General features: G+C 42.7%; 1 protein-coding gene across 4 annotated transcripts in view; it reads left to right on the top strand.

Annotated features, from left to right (window-relative positions):
* LOC102048277 (alpha-2-macroglobulin) overlaps window positions 1-16,157 on the top strand; it is a 40,015-nt gene that overhangs the window by 10,955 nt on the left and 12,903 nt on the right. For 2 of the 4 annotated variants that reach the window (XM_055710604.1, XM_055710608.1), the window contains exons 7-21: window positions 1,903-1,987; window positions 2,699-2,822; window positions 3,553-3,667; window positions 3,792-3,901; window positions 4,771-4,932; window positions 5,209-5,436; window positions 7,105-7,168; window positions 8,402-8,544; window positions 8,896-9,045; window positions 9,260-9,430; window positions 10,143-10,242; window positions 11,661-11,787; window positions 12,071-12,299; window positions 13,373-13,499; window positions 14,092-14,213. In XM_055710604.1, coding sequence (XP_055566579.1) covers window positions 1,903-1,987; window positions 2,699-2,822; window positions 3,553-3,667; window positions 3,792-3,901; window positions 4,771-4,932; window positions 5,209-5,436; window positions 7,105-7,168; window positions 8,402-8,544; window positions 8,896-9,045; window positions 9,260-9,430; window positions 10,143-10,242; window positions 11,661-11,787; window positions 12,071-12,299; window positions 13,373-13,499; window positions 14,092-14,213 — 2,057 coding nt within the window. The remainder of the gene's footprint in view (window positions 1-1,902; window positions 1,988-2,698; window positions 2,823-3,552; window positions 3,668-3,791; window positions 3,902-4,770; window positions 4,933-5,208; window positions 5,437-7,104; window positions 7,169-8,401; window positions 8,545-8,895; window positions 9,046-9,259; window positions 9,431-10,142; window positions 10,243-11,660; window positions 11,788-12,070; window positions 12,300-13,372; window positions 13,500-14,091; window positions 14,214-16,157) is intronic. The other 2 variants (XM_055710606.1, XM_055710605.1) reach the window with 2 other exon arrangements.

Below are 16,157 nucleotides of genomic sequence, written 5' to 3'. Positions count from 1 at the left end.
GGGGGGCTGACAGCAATGCCTTTCACTTTGACCTCTCAGTTTGGGATTTCCTGGGAACTGCATGGAGAAGGGAGGGACTGTATACATAGGCAATGGGGTTCAGAGGGGCTGATCCAGAAGGTGCTGAGTATCAGAGGTGGTTGCTCATTTTAGGGCATCTCTGCAACCTGCCTGAGTTTGTGTTTGCTCATAGTGGTCTTGGGAGTACAGGGTCTGACAGGCTTCATGGCATGGCATGTGGCACCAACCAGCTGGCACTGGTTTAGCCACTTTTCAGTCCAGCAGCTTGTTGCAAGTAACACTAGATATGGAGTAAGAGATGACAATATTTTGGTGACCCTGTTTTGCTTCTCTCATCATCTGCATCGGTTCTGTTTCTCCGTTTGTCCTCTCTCTTTTTCCTCTTCCTTGTTTCTGCAAAAGCTTAGAAAACGTGTTTGGTAGAATAGTTCTAGAATTTGAAGACCACTCCACAGATGTTACAAGCACATGCAAACAGACTGGTAGTAGAGACTGAGTAAAGAGAAATGTGTTGCCCAATGGGGCATTCTAACCCCCAGTTATGTAATAAAACCTCTCAGGTGTTTGTAGACATGTACACTGGCTAGGCTGTGTGCATTTGAGGAGGCTGCTTGGCTCGTGGTCCACGCTCCCAGGCTCCCTCCAGCTGTACATGGAGCCCAAATGACCCAGCGCATTGCTCAGAATGTGCTGTTCCTGGAACACACAGAGTGTGACCCAAAGATTGTCACTGAACTCCATGGGCCCTGGCTTATTTGGTTCAAAGTCAGGCGTGGTGGCTAGTATGAACATGGTAAATAATTTGAACACAAACCAGGTTATAGGCGTTGACCTGCTGTGACAGATGGGCTGTCCCTCCACCCACAAAGATCATTCTGAACACCCCCAAAATCAAAGGTGTATACCCATTTCTTAGCCTCACTCTAAAATTGTTTTTCTTCTATTTGTTCTTTAGTTTTATTCCCTTTAATCTCACCTGTTGCTAATTCTTATACAGCTTTTTGAGGAAATGTGCCCTGGAGTTGAAACATTGAGCTTTGCCTCCATCCTAAAGGCAAATTCATTCTAAACTGCATAACCTGAGGTTGCTTTCCAGTTCCTGGGTCTGGGTGTGCACCCTCCCTGGTCTTTATTTCCTTGTGCTGTGAAAAAAACCTCAGGTGCACCGCCTGGAAGCAGGCCATTACATGCTTCAGTCCAGCCCCAGGCTTGGGTAGTTGGGGGCTTAGGGTTGCCTGATGCAATATGGGAAGAGTGATGTAGCTTCATACTCAGGAGAAAAATATGCCTTTTACTTGCCACCTATATTGGGCTTTATTGCTACCTAATTCACTTGAAAATGTAGACCTGAAAATCTATGGCTAGATTCGCTAGAACTGTCTGGGCACGTAGGACCGTTTCACATGCTGCCTTTTAGTGAGCCTAACAGCACCTTGGGATCTCCAGAACAGTAAGAAACAGCCAAGAGAGTCAGTGATTTAAGCTGTTTCTATGTGGTAAATTACAAAGGTGGTGAATGTGCTGCTCCAAGTCTCAGTCGCAAATGATGCGTTGTGAAACATGAACACAACACACAGGACCAGCGTGTCCTTCTGAATGAGCATATGCAAGGAATGTAAACAGGTGTCTGGTGCCAATGGAATCACATGAGCATGTGCTGCCCATGAGGGAAGGTAAAGGTTACAATCCTCCTTAATTCTCTTTAAACCCAATTAGTGGTGAAGGCTGAGAAAAATTAGGGAAGGGGTAGCAGAGCTGTACTGAAGACGACAGAGAGGTGATGGTTCATATTAAGATGATCCTGGCTCTGTGTTTGGGTTGCTGCATAGCACACAGCTCTCCTTCACTCTTCTCATATCAAACTTTCTCTCTTCTATCTAGTGCTGCCCAAGTACGAGGTCCTGGTGAAGCTGCCCAAGATGATCACTATTAAGGACAAGGAGCTTTCAGTGTCCGTCTGTGGTCTGTGAGTAAATCTCCCTCGCTTATCCTTCACTACTCCTTTCTGCTGAGGACTGAAAGAAGAGCTGGGAAGGCGTTTCTTAGTGTTCCCAGACATCTAATACAGGCTTGTTCCACCCTATCAATCCTGAGCCTGCTACTTGGCCTGAAAATTCAAAGTGAAGGTTCTTCTCTACGCTCCTTAAAAAATGATGCCAAACTAGTCTGCAGCTCTCCTCCCAGTTTGTTGTACATTTTCTCTTCCTATCTTTATGTTTCTTCAGCTGGAGCTTCTCTGCCAATCCTGAACCCTCAAATGCTCAGATATGTCAAATCAGACATCATTTAAACAGGTGGTGCAAACCCAGTGCTCTCATTTTTAACTCATAAATTGCTCCTCCTGAGCCTCTGGTTGCCTTTCTACTTTTTCACTAAACCCTCAGTAGTTCATGATACAAGGATACTCCTGGCTGAAATAATTTTCTACAGACAATCTTTTTCTGCATTCCTGCGGAGATCTCCCACCTCGAACAGATAATAATGGATGATGGAAGAGTCTCACCCGGGAAATCATGGAAATGTAATCACTAGAACCATTAAGATATCAGATTAGTCAGTGATAAAGAAGAAATATTAGGAAATCATTCACAGAGGTCTATAAGGAGATATATCTAAGTGTGACTCGGACTGATTTTTCTCATCATCTGAAATACTGTTTAACGCTTTGTGACTGTAGGTACACCTATGGGAAGCCTGTTCCTGGTTTGGTGAATGTGCAAGTGTGCCGGAAATTTTCCCATTCTGCTTCAAATTGTTATGGAAAAGAAGCAGAAGCTGTGTGTGAAGAATTCACTAGGCAGGTGAGCCCCAAAATTAAAATACAGGGATATTTTTTATGGGTAATGGGCAATGTTGTCTAAGGGAGGCTAAATCTGCAACTGTTGGGAGATAGCAAGACATCAGAGAGGGCAATCTGTCCAAGGAAAAGCAGATGTTCTCAGAGGAAGGTATTTTTAAGAAGTGGGTCATTAAACTGGAAACAGAACTAATGAAGAAACCCCACAGCTGAAATCCTGACCCCGCTGAAACTAGTGACAAATTTCCAGTTAGCAGCTGTGAGGTCCCTGCTATTGGTACCCAAACTGAGAAAAGAATCTGTGAAAGGATTTTGTAACTGTGGGAGGGACTGGCAGGGAGCAAGGAGCAAAGAAGATGAGGAGAAAACAAGATGGCAGTATTGCTTATGGGTCAAACACAAGAGAAAGGAGAAAGGGCAACAAGGAAAAGAGTGAAGACAACAGAAGAAACAGGAAGAAAAACAGAACTAGGGTAGGAGGGAGTTAATGAGGAAACCAGTGTGTGCCTTGAAGAACTGGATGCCAAGTACCTCAAAGAACACAGAAAATGTGTGGATGAAACACTAGAAAACAGGCTGTAAACAAGGTCTGGTCTTGGAGACAACCCTAGAACATAAGGCTTGGTTTTCATGAACAGAAGTTAAGCATGTTGGGTTTGGGGTATCTATTCCTGTCCCACAAGGCACCACATTTGTTCACAGAATTCCAATTTTCTCTCCCACCCCCTGCTTAGGCAGATGCTCGTGGGTGTGTTTCTGCTGTAGTAAGGACCAAGATATTTCAGCTCCAGCGCAGGGGATATGAGATGAACATTGAGGTACAAGGCAAGATCACAGAAGATGGCACAGGTATGTATCACCTGGAGATAGCAAAGTGATGGCAGGCCACAACAGAAGGGCAAAGTTGAAGAGGGTGAAGTAACAGTCTAGAAATTCTGCTATTCATTAACAATCCCTCTTTACTTTCTCTCAGGAATAGAGATGACTGGAACAGGCCTCTGTGAAATCACATCCATCATGAGCAAAATCAGCTTTGACTTGCTGGACTCTCAGTACAGACCAGGAATCCCACTCTTTGGGAGGGTAAGGAACTTCTGAGACCCTGGACAATTAATGGCATAGCAAACTCACAGGTGCACGATCCCATCAGAGGCAATAGCTGTGTGTGCAGATGACATGGTCCACCTTCCTCTGCCTGTGCACAGACAGATGAATTACTAATAGTTGAGGCACTCTGACAGACCCTGAACCTCCTGGAAGTCAGCCTAGTATAGACTAGAAGGCCCATTGTCCTGACACATAAGAATACCATCACTGAGCAGCAAGCGTAGGCTATTCCGCAAGGGAATGTCATCCACGTGCAAAGGGTAACCACAACACAGGTGGGCGTAGTGACACCAACAAGGGCACAGTCCCACAGTACTCAACCAGACTGAGCAGAGCAGGGGAGGTGACAATAACAGATACCACCAACAGTTCAGTGACCACCAGACAATGTGAAGTGATGAGTCAGGGCTGAGCTCAACCAAGGAAGTCCAGTTAACCCGATGGAAGAGCAGGAGAAAGAGCTGGGTGGAGTGGACCTCCAATGCAGCTTTAGTCAAGGACTGGAGCAAGGCACAAACCTGAACTTAAAGTTCCTGAACCAAGAGGCAGATGATATGTGGTGGAGGTCCAAAACGAGGCTGGCCAGGGTAAATAAGTTCTACTGAGGAACTTAGGGCCCTGACAGATGATTTCCCTGGGCCGATCAGATTGTTTTGCTGAGTATTTTCTCAGTTGCTGCCTTAGACATCTCAGGACTCACCTCACAATTTCTACATTCATGTCTTTTTCTTCTCCATAAAGAAATATACTTCCTGGCAGGGAGGAAAAGAGGGAAGAGGCTTTAGCAGTTGGAAATTGTTTTCTGTTTCTAGTCTAAAACCTGAGGTTTGTTTTTGCTCTGTTAGGTGAAGCTGGTAGATGGCACTGATGTTCCAATTGCCAATGAAACCATCATGATTTCTGTGGATGGAGACAGTTACAAAGGGAATTACACCACAGATGAACAGGGACAATCCTGGTTTTCCATAGACACTACCACCTTCACACAAGCCTCCCTGGAAATCCGAGTAAGTGGCAGAGACAGGGCAGGGGAACTGGGGTAAGCCTCTGTCTTTCTGATCAGCAGGGGAAATATCTATCCATGGGTTATCAGTCTTTCTGCCAACTGGAAGATAAAGCAATTTCTTGGCAGGTCACCTCTCTTCTCTGTGTCTTCTGTGTGTGTTCTCTACCTTCTCCTAAGAATGTGAAATATAGAATACACTCAGAGTTTTTCTGTGGACTTTCATGTGACTTGTTACCTGGTTTTGGTCAGGTATGAACTTTTTATTCTTCTTTATCAGGCTGATCATAAACCTGAACTGAACTGTTATGACAGCGACTGGATCACACCTTCATATGAACATGCCATGCGTAGAATAAATCGATTTTACTCCCCTAGTAAAAGCTTCCTCAAAATTGAGCCAAAGCCTGAGACATTAAGTTGTGGCTCACCCACGGAGATCCAGGTGCACTATATCTTCACACCAGAGGCCGTAGGAGAGCAGAAGAAAATTGTCATTTACTATTTGGTAAGAATTATTTGTGGTTACTTTGATCTACAGCCACAGAGAGCACTGTGGCACATACAGCTGCATGCCATGATGAGCAAGCACGGCAATGCCATATGGTCAGTCCTTAGTAGTAATGTTAGAGAGAGTTTGAAACAGAAATTGTGGCCTGCAGCAGTGGGATTTAAACACATTTCAGTAATGTTTCTCATGTTCTCTTCTGTGTACAGAGATGGGTAGTGTGTACATGTTTTATTAAGTACAGAAGAGAGACAGAATGTTGATGGAGAGAGCATTGTCTTAGATGCAGCCATCCAAGACTCTCATCATACTCCACTCTGAGTTTCCCCCATTCCAAATTCTGGTTTGTATATGGTCACAGCTCAGAAGCCAGCACTCAACAACAAAAAGATTAAAGATAAGGAGGAAAGCTGCTGTCTCCTACTCAGTTTTGTCCTTTGTTAGTCATCTGACCACTGAAACTAAAGCAACACCCCTAACCACAGTACCAGAAAAGCCCAATAAGCTTAGAGTTTAGGTTGTATATCAGGCAATGATGGGAAGTTTGGGATACCACACTAATTGGAACAGACTATAACATGCTGGTATTGAGAACCATGAATCGAATCATTTTGGGGGACAGAGAAGAGAGACTAATTCAGCTGTGACTGAACAACGATCTACCAGTTTCACTTGGCAGCACGGGAAGAATCAGATGAATATTCAAACAGAAATTCTTTCCCCCTAAATTTGTTTTTCTGGTTATCCTTTGATGATACTAGCAGAAGAGACAAGAGTAGCCTTAGAGGGCTAGAAGAAATCAGTGGAACAGACACTCCTGTTCTGATGGATTCTACAGAACCTCATGGGGACAGACTGAGATTACAAAAAAAAAGAGAATAGAAACCTGTGGTAGAGATGTCCATGTGCTTATTTTTAAGACTTCTAACAATGAACTGGAGCACAAGATTTCTGTTTATCCTGGTAGCCTGAGAAAGCTGATCTTAAATATATACATAAAGCAACCAAACAGTGAGGGAGCTTACATTTTTATAGCTGTGGATCCCAGACCTTGAAATTAAAATGGTGCTATGGAACAGATATCCTACATGGAATGTAACTGTATAAAAGGCATTTTTGACTGTGAAAAAGGAAAATTTTGTAGAAATGAGGAAAATAGAGGCAGCATTCAGGCTGTTGCTTACTGCCTCGCTTCAGGTACCTTATTCAAACTTTTATTATTTACAACCTGTGCTCTTCTATTCCAACCCTGTGAGTTACAAAACTAATCCTGATTAAATTTTTCTCCAGGCTGTTTCGCAACGCAACTGAGAGTGGAGCTGAGGAGAACTGTTGATCCTTAGTCTGTTCCAAATTGTTAGAAATGTGCATATAACCCCCAAATTTTTGTGTGCTCAGAGGAAAAGTGCATTTGAACCTGATCTATACATGGAGTATGTACAAAAGGGAAGCCAGGTCTGACCAATGAGGAAACATTGGATCTCCTAGGAGTAAATGTTTCTGTCTCTAAAGACCCAGTAAATTCCAATCTGGCACTTGCTTCTTGGTTTTGCTTACCATTGGCAGTGCTACTCATACTCACACTATACAGTTAACCCAGTGAATGTTCATTCTCCTTCCCTTCAACACAACTTGCAACAATTACAGGAAGGTTTCTCTGTCACACAGGTGATGGCCAAGGGAGACATCATGTTAGCAAACACCCACAATCTGACTGTGAATCCTGGAGAAGGTGAGAGGACTATGAATTTTTAGCATTTCTGATGACAATTTGGAGGCAGGGGGGACCATAGAGAAATTATTTCTATTCAAACATTTAATGTTTGAACGAAATGCATTTTACAAATTACATCTTTTTAAATGAAGTGGCATGGGTTAGTTTTGTTTCCTCTGAGTTCTGTCAGGTGCTATTTTTTTGGTGAAAAAAAATTAGGAAATCCAACAAAAATTATGCATAATGTTTTGGTCATTTCCTCCTCAAACCAACACTTTCTGCTGACCACTCTACCGTATTCAGACTGTGGATGCATACTCACTAGTGTTGTGAGACTCACATGTACAGTGAGCAGGAAGAAAAGCATGTCTCCTTTTCTTTCTCTCTCTCACTTGCTTTCATTTTTATAAAATATATTTATATTTATAAAATATAAGGGTATTGTTTCTCCCTTGCAAACATGCAAACACACACATACCTATATTCTAACCAATACATTTAATTTTATTCATCTAAGTGTCCAAGGGTTACACATTCCTGAGACTTATTACACATAACTGACACTGGCTGTGATGCACCTTTAGAAGTCTTTCAACAATGAGACCAGGGAGGCTTTTTGGAAGTCTATGAGAAGGTACATGGGAGTAGAAGATCTTGGGTGCTGCATGTTCATAGGGAGTTCTGCATTCTCAGTAGTAGCAGTGACTAAAATAACACCCTGGATAATATCAAGAGGTGTTCTACAGCTTTGTCCAGGTTGTGACATCAAGCTCAGGCCCACTGTGGTTGGAGCAATGTTTGGTGTTCCAGCTAAATGCTTCCTTAGCAGAAACGTTGCAGTTATTCTTTGAGCCACTCTGCAACCCACACTGCTGCCACCCTCTACAACAGTCCCTTATTTCTGCATTTTTTCCCTCACCTTTTTTTTTTTGTGTGCAGTGCACAAGGTCATGGAGCTTGAGGTAAAAAGAAGTTGGTAACATCAATAAATTATGCCAGATGTTAACTGGGGAGAATCTAGAGGCTACGTTGAAGCCCACCAAACTCACCTCACTTGGCTATTACACGATCATGGTTTGAATGCAGGTGTCTTCAGCAACAACCATAGACTTCAGCCATGTATCTGTCTGTATTCCTGCCCCTGTAACTAAAAAATATTCAACATGAGTGAATTTGACTTTTTTGTCTGGGGAAGGTAAATGCATATCCTGGAACTTCTTGTATGTTGCTCAGCTTTTTTTTCTCTGTTAGCTTACGGAACATTCCAGTTGACCTTCCCTGTTGAGGCAGCAATTGCTCCCCTGGCACGGATGCTTGTGTATACCATTTCACCCAGTGGGGAAGTCATTGCCAGTTCAGCAGATTTCCAGACTGAAAGCTGCCTCCCCAATAAAGTGAGTCACAGTTTATGAAATCCATGTTTGTCTTGTGGCCAGCAGTTCAGTTATGTATTCCAGAATGGAGGCAGAATTCACAACAGGTTCATGAAATGGTCTGACCAGATGCTGACTGAGGGTTAGTGATGGAAACTCCAGAACAAGTTACAAAGCCACAGCTGTAAAAAGTGGAACAAGACAGAATGAAATTCACTGGTGATTATTAATTACATTGGCCAAGGCTGAATATGTATTAGGAGAACTGCAAGGCAATAGCAGAGCTCGGTTCACAAGGCTAGGTGTTTCAGTATAATAGCATGTAACATCATCAGGAAAAGTGAGTGCTTTAATTTCCTTTTGGAATTGCAGGTCAAATTGAGTTTTGTACCCAAGGAAGGTCTTCCTGCCTCTAACACACGCCTGCAACTCCATGCCTCACCAAGGTCCCTGTGTGCCCTTCGTGCTGTGGATAAGAGTGTTCTCCTTATGAAGCCTGAAGATGAGCTCTCTCCCAGTTCTGTAAGTCTTGGCTGTTTCTGGTAATGAGCAAGTACAAGAAGCAACCAAGTACCTATTAACACCACTATAGACATGGAGCCGTATATTTTTATAGTTGCATTCACTACACCTGTTTTTTAGAAGCTGGCTTATATCAATGGACTGCTAGGTAGTGCCTGTGTCCCTGTAAGTGCTGACCTGCCACCTCTTTCCCTGGTTAATCGCATTTCCCCAGGTGTACGATCTTCTCCCACTGAAGGAAATCCGAGGTTATAGCTTCAAGGACCACTACTTGGAGGAAGACAACGTAAACCCTTGTGTGTCGCTTGACAATCTATTATTAAATGGATTTGTCTACATACCTATTTCTCCTGACGGTGAAGGTGATGCCTATGACATTCTGAAAGTAAGCACCAGCCTCTCATTTTTCTTTGTTATTCCTTTTTGGAATTCAGTCTCCTCTTTCCTCACCTGTTCTGAAGGGCTTTTTAATGAACTTTGCTGTAAGCTTGCTAACTTTTGTGCACAAAATAACCAGGCCCAGGCTCTGCATCTATGTAACCCATCATTGGTACCTAAGCGCTCCTCTGAACCATTAAAACTTTGAAAGCTCTCCTCATTGCTAATAGAGATAGCTGCAAATGAGGTCGGGTAAGGAAACAGTCCTGAGAAATGACCTAGTGACCTGTGGTGCCACAATATTAGAAATTCTTCCTCAGTCAGGCATGTTCTATCTGGTGTAGACAGGTCTTTAATAAAGTGCCAGTACTTTGGTAACCCACCTATGCCCATCTAAAGAGTCCTGCACAAGACCTTTTGGGTACCCTCAATCCAATGCTTTTCACACATGCTATTGCCACCCAGGCAGCTGTCCCCAGGGTAGATATGTGGCCTCAGCTTTCCATCCATCTGATCATGCCAGGACTTAGCCTTAGGATGTGTAACATGATAAAGCCTCAACATCTGGGTTGAACGAGTCTCTCTGGCATTTATATACAAGCCTTTGTTATTCTGATGGATACCAGACTTAAGTGCATCTATTCCTGACATAGTAAAAATAGTTCATTTTCAAAAATGTGTTTGCATATCTTTTGTTCTTCTTTCTCTTTGTTTACTAGGAATTGGGCTTAAAAGTCTTCACTAGCAGCAAGATCCATAAGCCTGAAATCTGCCAGCATTACCCAGGACACATGATGGAAAGGAGTTACAGTGGTTCTAGTACCTTCTTCATTTTACCTCCCACACAGCTACCTAAAATTTACCAATCTGCTTCATTCCTGCCCTCTACTTCTTTTAACATTAATTACACCAGGCAGATCATACTCTGTTCAGATATGCTGCCCTAATTCAGGATCACTCCCTTCTGGACTTAGTCCTGAAATATGAAACTGATCCACCTCTGCCCGCTCATCCCCAGCTGGACAGATGTGCCTGGCTGGAACTGTGAGCTCAGTGACTCCGGTGCCAGCCCCTACTGCAGCCATCCTGTAGGCACTGTAACAGTCCGCCAGCACAAAGTACTGGTTTTTTTCCATCAGATCTGAGTCCAGCTATGGAAACCTAAAAAAGGAGTCTCTACTTCTAGGTAGTCACATTGTAGCAATAACTAGAGGAACAACTAGGGAAAAAGTGGGCCAAGACAAATGAGAAGGTGGTACAATTCTGTGGGTAGAAGTTTTACCACTGAGGGCTGAGAAATTTGGTTCTGTTCCCAGCTTTCCCACTCACATAACTGTGAGAGGCTGGATAGGTCATTTCACTTCTCTGCAATTTCAGTGACTGTGAAGATAAAATAATTATATTTTTTTAAAAATTCTGAATAGTTCTGAGATTAGAAAGGCTAGATAACACACCCTCACCTATATCACTTCCAGACACTGACTTTCTGGTGCAGTATCCCAACTCCTATTAAAAAATTGATTTGTGAACTGGCGATAGGTTTTGATCTGGTGATAGCTTCTAGCCTTCTATTCATAACAGATAAGATCTTTGGTTTGAAATCCATGGTTTGTCTTCAGAGCATGTCCTGAGACAGCTGGCTGCTTTGAGAAGATGTAAAGTCTTCTAAGGCTGATGGAAAGCCTTTCGTAAGGCACAACACCATGCAACCCTCTGAGAAAGTATCTCCCTGTTTTGGAACAGTTTATTTGCCAATGGCCAGAGTTGTAATGATCCATATTCATCTCAAAAAATTCTTAGATAGAGGAGGGGAGGGCCAAGTGTTGCTACTGTTTCAGGTCATGTATAAACACAATCAATTCCTCAACCAAATTTAATAAACTATGTGCAACTGTAACATCTGAAGGCAGTAAATTCCACATTTGACTCTATTGCAACAGAAATGTACCCTCAATATGGCTCTTTTGGCACTGCTGCATTTGCTGGCAGTGGGGGAAGAATGCCCAACCCCGTCCGATCTCTGTAAGAAGAGCAGCAACATTAGGAAAAATGAAATGTCGAGATGACAACAGAGAAAAACATTTGTTTCCAGTGACCAAGGTTTCAATGCTGTTCTTTCAAGTTCAAAACTTTTTTAGCTAAGAATAACCACTACCTGGAAGGAAAGTATCCTCCTGATTTAGGATGGAGTCTGAAATATCTTTTTCTTTCTTCCTGTCCTTGAACAAATTTTCTAGTCACTGCATGGAATCTGCTTGAAGATGTGGACTATGAAATAACGGACCACATTGTTGCTGGCAATCCTGTGGAGACGGTCCGGAAGTACTTCCCTGAGACATGGATCTGGGACATAGTTTCAGTGAAGTAAGTGTTTATATGAATATAGAGTGTGGCCCCTGGGGCAAAACCTTGGAAGATATTTAAGCCTCAATGGAAGTATCGGTATTTCAGTGGCAGGTATTTCAGGTAGACAGAAGGATTTTTCAAGTTCACTAAGTATAGGATGCTTTGGGGGAACATGCAAAAGCCAGTGCCTATATCCCAGCTGGTCAGGAATTTGCTGTCAGCAGGTGTTGTTCAGCAGGCTGAGAAAAACATAGGTGATGACCAGAATATAACTGAAATCTTTTTCTTCGTCCCTCACTAGCTCTGAGGGAAATGCTGATCTAGATGTGACCATCCCTGACACCATCACCGAGTGGAAAGCCAATGCATTCTGCACTTCGGCAGACACAGGCTTTGGCTTGTCCCCAACAGTGTCCCTCAGAGCCTTCCAGCCCTTCTTTGTAGAGCTCACCATGCCCTACTCTGTAGTGCGTGGTGAGTCCTTCACACTGAAAGCCACCGTATTCAACTACCTGTCCGCCTGCATCAGGGTAAGAGACATTCACAATTTTGCTTAGTCTGACAGCTTAGGGAAGACTGCAATGGGCCACTTATAAATGGTTTCCCAAGCCATATAACTGATCTCTGACTATAATTCCATATAGGTGTATATATGTAGAAATTATTGTGTATTTAATGAAGAGGGAATATGGTTTTCTGACCAAGTTTTGAAAACTGCATTTGATTCAGAACCTAAAGATCTGCTGCTGAGGCCCCCAGCCTTGTCATCACAGATTTATGTCATTGTCCTATAGAAATATAAAACTTGGGTTATCCACAGGCCACAGCATCATTGCATACTCACATGGAAACTCCAGGTTCAGCAGGGTGGATAGTTGCATTCAGCCTTTAGTCTCATCTCATCTAAATATCTCACAAAGTACCATGCCAGATTCGCTGGAATACCCAGACTTCCTGTGATTTGTTGCATCTCCCCCTAAGACACTGAGCAGAGCTCTACAGCTTCACTATTCTTATCTGCATTGCTTTACCAACAAAAAAAAAGACAAGAGAGAATCACCTTTGCTCAGTTTTTTATAAATACAGATTTTTATTCTAAAAGGAATGAAGCTGGAACAAGGCACTGATCCAGCCATTCCAACGCACTCTCATTTATTTCCCTGTCTTTCCTGTTTTATTTGCTATTTTCAGGCTCTTTATTCCACTCTCCCTTGTTCCCTCATTAGCTTTCTCACTACTAGTGTTTTACCCCTTCACCTGACTAATCATGAGGGAGGTCTTCAATTCATGGCAAAGTTTGTAGTCACTGCTTTGTCTTTACTCACACAACTGGTCCATGCTGTTTTCCCAGAATCTATTTCCTTTCCAAAGATACACATACTGTTCTCTACACCTATCTCCCCAATCTCTTACAATTGAACACACCTCAGTCTTTTCCCATTTTATTGCCCAGTTTTTGCTCTTTTTGCTCTGCAATATCCATAAGGTCCTCAGTCCCACAGTCCCACCAGCTCCACTACCCAATCCCATGTACTGCACTGTATCCAGTAACCCCAGCTTCTCTGCAGTTCCCACCTTCACGACACCTCTGTACAACCGGCAGGTCACCGTGTCTCTGGCTGAATCTACTCATTTCCTGGCCACACCAGTAGAGAAGCAGGAAGAATCCTACTGTGTCTGCATGAATGGAAGGAAAACCGTGGCTTGGGCAGTAACACCAAGATCTCTAGGTAAGAGGCCAGACAAGGGAATACTGGGATCAGGTATCCGCAGATGATATTAGATCTTTGGTGTGAGGAGCTAGGTGACTCCAAACCTGTCTGGAAGGATCTTGTCTATGCCAGAAGTGAGAAGTCCAGCCCTGAGGTTGAGATGCTACACTGGGATGCAGTTTCCAGGTCCTAAACAAAATGTTATGGGCCATTGTATTCTTAACATTTGGACAGAAATCACAAATTCCCTCAATGCATGCCAAGCATCAGACATTCTTGTTGTGGAGCTGTGAATGTCTTAGCTTAATGTGGGTATCTGAAATATTTTAATCAAAGCTTGCTTTCTCTGAAGCCTCCCAGAACAAGACTGATTTACAAGACCTACCCCTTCACTACTCTTCTTGCTGATAGACTAACACCTGCTAGGGTGGCCAGCACAAAGGAGATGGCTTGGAAGGCTGCAGCTGGATCAAGATAAAACATTGTCCCAAGTTTAGTTCTCCTTTTGCAAAAGCTTCTCTGTAATGCACCAGAGAGTGCCCATCACAAACAGAAACCCACATTTCCCTGGTGCTGCTTGGCAGGGCTGGCTGACCCCTGTTCCCTCCAGGGCAGGTGGAGTTATCGGTGAGCACTGAGGCGCTGCAGAACCAGCAGCCCTGCGGGAACGCTGTGGTGGAGACCCCTGAGAAAGGGCGGAAGGACACAGTCATCAGACAGCTGCTGGTGGAGGTATGTGGGCTACTGAGTTTAGTGGCACAGAAAGTAGTAATAATTCCATGCTACGCAGCAACGGTTGCAGTATGACAAAGGTTTTCTGTTTTAGCCAAGATAGCAGTTTGCATGAGTCTTATTCTGCACATTTTCATAAAGAAGCATTGATAAATCTCACACGGGCCAATAGAGCCATCATTTGTAATGCTGCCAATTCAGAGTAAAAGCAGGGTGTTACATTACATAGTGGGACAGAAATAATAAGGCAGGCAATAATGACAGGTTTGTCCCAGACACATCATCTGGGAGATAAATGAAAATTCCTTCATTTTACCTATAATAAATCACAGGGATAGGCTGTAAATGGAAGACTTGCCAGAAACCTTATGCATCCCCTCCAGCACATGGGTAGTGCTCTGGAATATGAAACAGTCACCACAATCTACAAATATTTCCAAACAAAACTACCATCATTGTTTTGAATTTTTTTTATTACACTTCTAAGATTGTTCAAACAGTATGAACTAACTTCTTATTTTTGCATTCTTTTGTAGTTTTTTTCTTAAGCAGTGTTTTGCAATGATAAAACCACAGCTTTTCCCATGACAAATCGCCAGTCATAAAATTAATCCACAGCATAAGACTCCTTGTGATATTAATAGCAAACAAAGCACACAGCAAAACTAGCTTGTTGTATAGTGAAATCTGTATAATAGTACGTGTCATAATACTGTCAATCCTATGAACAGGATTGGAAGGAATAAGGACAGGAAGGAATAACCGTATTTTACAAAATTAAGTCAGGAGTAATGAATAACGTTGCAAATCCTCCCTACATTGCAGACATTCCAATTTTCAATAAGGCAGAGCTACAATTCATGTAATATGTAGCTTCAGAAAATGTTTTGCCAACCTGACTGCAATGATGGAGCAACAATCCTATCTCTTAGGCCTCTTTTTTTTTATTATTATTGTTTCACTTACTTAAAATTAATTAAAATGTATAGCACATGTTGTGTATCAGGGGATGAATAACTTTAATATTTCAGGAAAATTTCCTAATTTCCTATATGTCTGCAGGAAAAAGAGTGTTTATTTTGTTCTTTGAAGATACTGGAAGCTCAGAACTGTAAAGTCTTTTCTCCCAGGTGGCAGGGGAGTGAAAATAACTGAGTGAGCACTAAAATTACTTCTGTCGGGGTGTCTGAGAGATTACTGGTCTTATCCTGTTGTTGTAATGAGGTAATTAATCTACAGCAAGCCCTGACTGGATAGAGTGGGAGATTAGCATTCAAGGCTGAACAATTAATTAGCAGGGGGGGGATACAGTGTAACTTGCTTGGGGTGGATCTGCATTGTTCCAGGCACATGGATGTCAATATCCCTTGCAGCAGGCGGTGCATCCCAGAGAGAGAGAAGGGACCAGTGCCCCGGGGGCATCCCCTCACCCCTCGGGAAACCAAGCCTTGCTGAGAGCTAGTTAAGCAACGGGATGATTTTTCAGCCAGGAATTTCTCATCTGGAAAGGAAAAATCTTTCAAATAGTTACAATTTGTATGTTTTAATTTCCTGTTGAACTGTTCAAAATCAAATAAAACAATGGATTTCTCATTTAGTTGCATTTCAGAATAACATGCTGAAATGAACGAGAAGATGCCTTTTCAAACAGAAGCATTTAGCTCTGTCATGGTTTATCCTCAAAGCTTTTTTCCTTTTTCTTTTTTTTTTTTCCCTACTCTTTTAATCTTCCTCCGTCTTTCCATAGTGAAGAATGAGAGACAATATATTTTAACTGTGTGGGAAAGTGAAGTTTACATTGTTTACACGCTGAAAAAAAAAAATCAGCTGGCAAAAGCTGGGAGTCAGTAATGAAGCAAAGGGAACCCTCCTATACGGAAGTTAAAAAGTTGATGCAGAGATATCACTGAAAAAAAACCCGCTCTGACAATATATAGTGTCTAG

The sequence above is a fragment of the Falco cherrug genome, chromosome 5 (genome assembly GCF_023634085.1).
Source record: "Falco cherrug isolate bFalChe1 chromosome 5, bFalChe1.pri, whole genome shotgun sequence".
Lineage (NCBI taxonomy): Eukaryota > Metazoa > Chordata > Aves > Falconiformes > Falconidae > Falco > Falco cherrug.
The sequence above is the reverse complement of the archived record's forward strand: the minus strand, read 5'-3'. Positions and strand labels throughout refer to the sequence as shown.